General features: G+C 48.0%; 1 protein-coding gene across 1 annotated transcript; it reads right to left on the reverse strand.

Moving 5' to 3' along the window:
* Window positions 1–353: 353 nt before the first annotated feature.
* Window positions 354–1,146, reverse strand: LOC123324025 (olfactory receptor 2T33-like; the record flags this gene model as incomplete). Its single annotated transcript, XM_044912544.1, is given in 2 exon segments — window positions 354–1,107; window positions 1,110–1,146. Coding segments are annotated over 2 exon segments (791 nt in total), but the record flags the coding sequence as incomplete, so codon positions are not given.
* Between the last annotated feature and the right edge of the window lie 3 nt (window positions 1,147–1,149).

The following is a 1,149-nucleotide window of genomic DNA, read 5'->3' on the forward strand; positions in this document are numbered from 1 at the left end:
GTTTGTCTTTCTTGAGATCCCATGAGCAGGGCCAATGAACGTTAAAATTGAAAATCTCCTTTATTTTATCAATGTCTAGCATATCTTTTACTTACAGTGCCTCAGTCATTTACTCTTATTGCTGAGGTCCAAAGTTTAAAACAAAATACTATGACAATGGTTGGAAGCAGCACAAATGTAAATTTTAATTAATTTACTAAATATAAAATACGTATTTTTTAGAACAATGCAAACTAGTCAAGTGAGAGCAAAATGTATTCCTACAACAGAAATTTCATAATGGATCCCGTTTGGCTGCTGCCACTTTATCCAATTCCTCTCACTATAGACATCCCAGAAAATGTTTCTCTAGCCATTTTCTCAAAGCCCCCTTTACATCTTTGTTCCTTACACTGTAGATAAGGGGGTTCAACACAGGTGTGAAGATGGTGTAAGAAGCAGAGACCACCTTGTCATGGGCCACTGAGCGGTAGGATTTGGGCCGCACGTAGATGAGTAGGAGAGTGCCACAGAAGACTCCCACCACAGCCAGGTGAGAGGAGCAGGTGACAAACGCTTTCTTCTGAGCTTCAGTGGACCGCATGCGGAGCCCAGCAGCCAAGATGAGACTGTAGGAAGCCAAAAGGAGAGCCAGAGGGATCAGGAGCAACAGGAGGCAACACACATACGTGAAAAACTTAAAAAAGGTAGCGTGGGCACAGGGAAGGTGCGTGAGTGTGGGTGCCTCACAAAAGAAGTGGTTGATTTCTCGAGAATGGCAGTAAGGGAAGCTCAGAGTGGCACCAGGCTGCATCAGCCCATCCACCCCTCCCGGAAGCCAGGAGCCTGTGGTCACGTGCAAGCAGAGCTTCTGATTCATGAGGATGTGGTTGCGCAGGGGGTGACGTATGGCCACATAGCCGTCATAGGCCATGGCCGCTAAGAGGAAGCACTCACCCTCTCCCAGCATGGGAAACAGTAAAATCCGGGCTCCACAGCCAGCAGGAGAGATGGACCTGGTGCCCATCAGGTAGTTGGTTGCCATTTGGGGGACTATGGTGGAGACCAGCATCATGTCCATGAGGGAGAGCTGGCTAAGCAGGAAGTACATGGGTGTGTGCCACTGGGGTCCTCATGGATGAGCACAATCATGAGGGCATTGCCCATCAG

This window comes from Neomonachus schauinslandi, unplaced genomic scaffold, assembly GCF_002201575.2.
Source record: "Neomonachus schauinslandi unplaced genomic scaffold, ASM220157v2 HiC_scaffold_7395, whole genome shotgun sequence".
Lineage (NCBI taxonomy): Eukaryota > Metazoa > Chordata > Mammalia > Carnivora > Phocidae > Neomonachus > Neomonachus schauinslandi.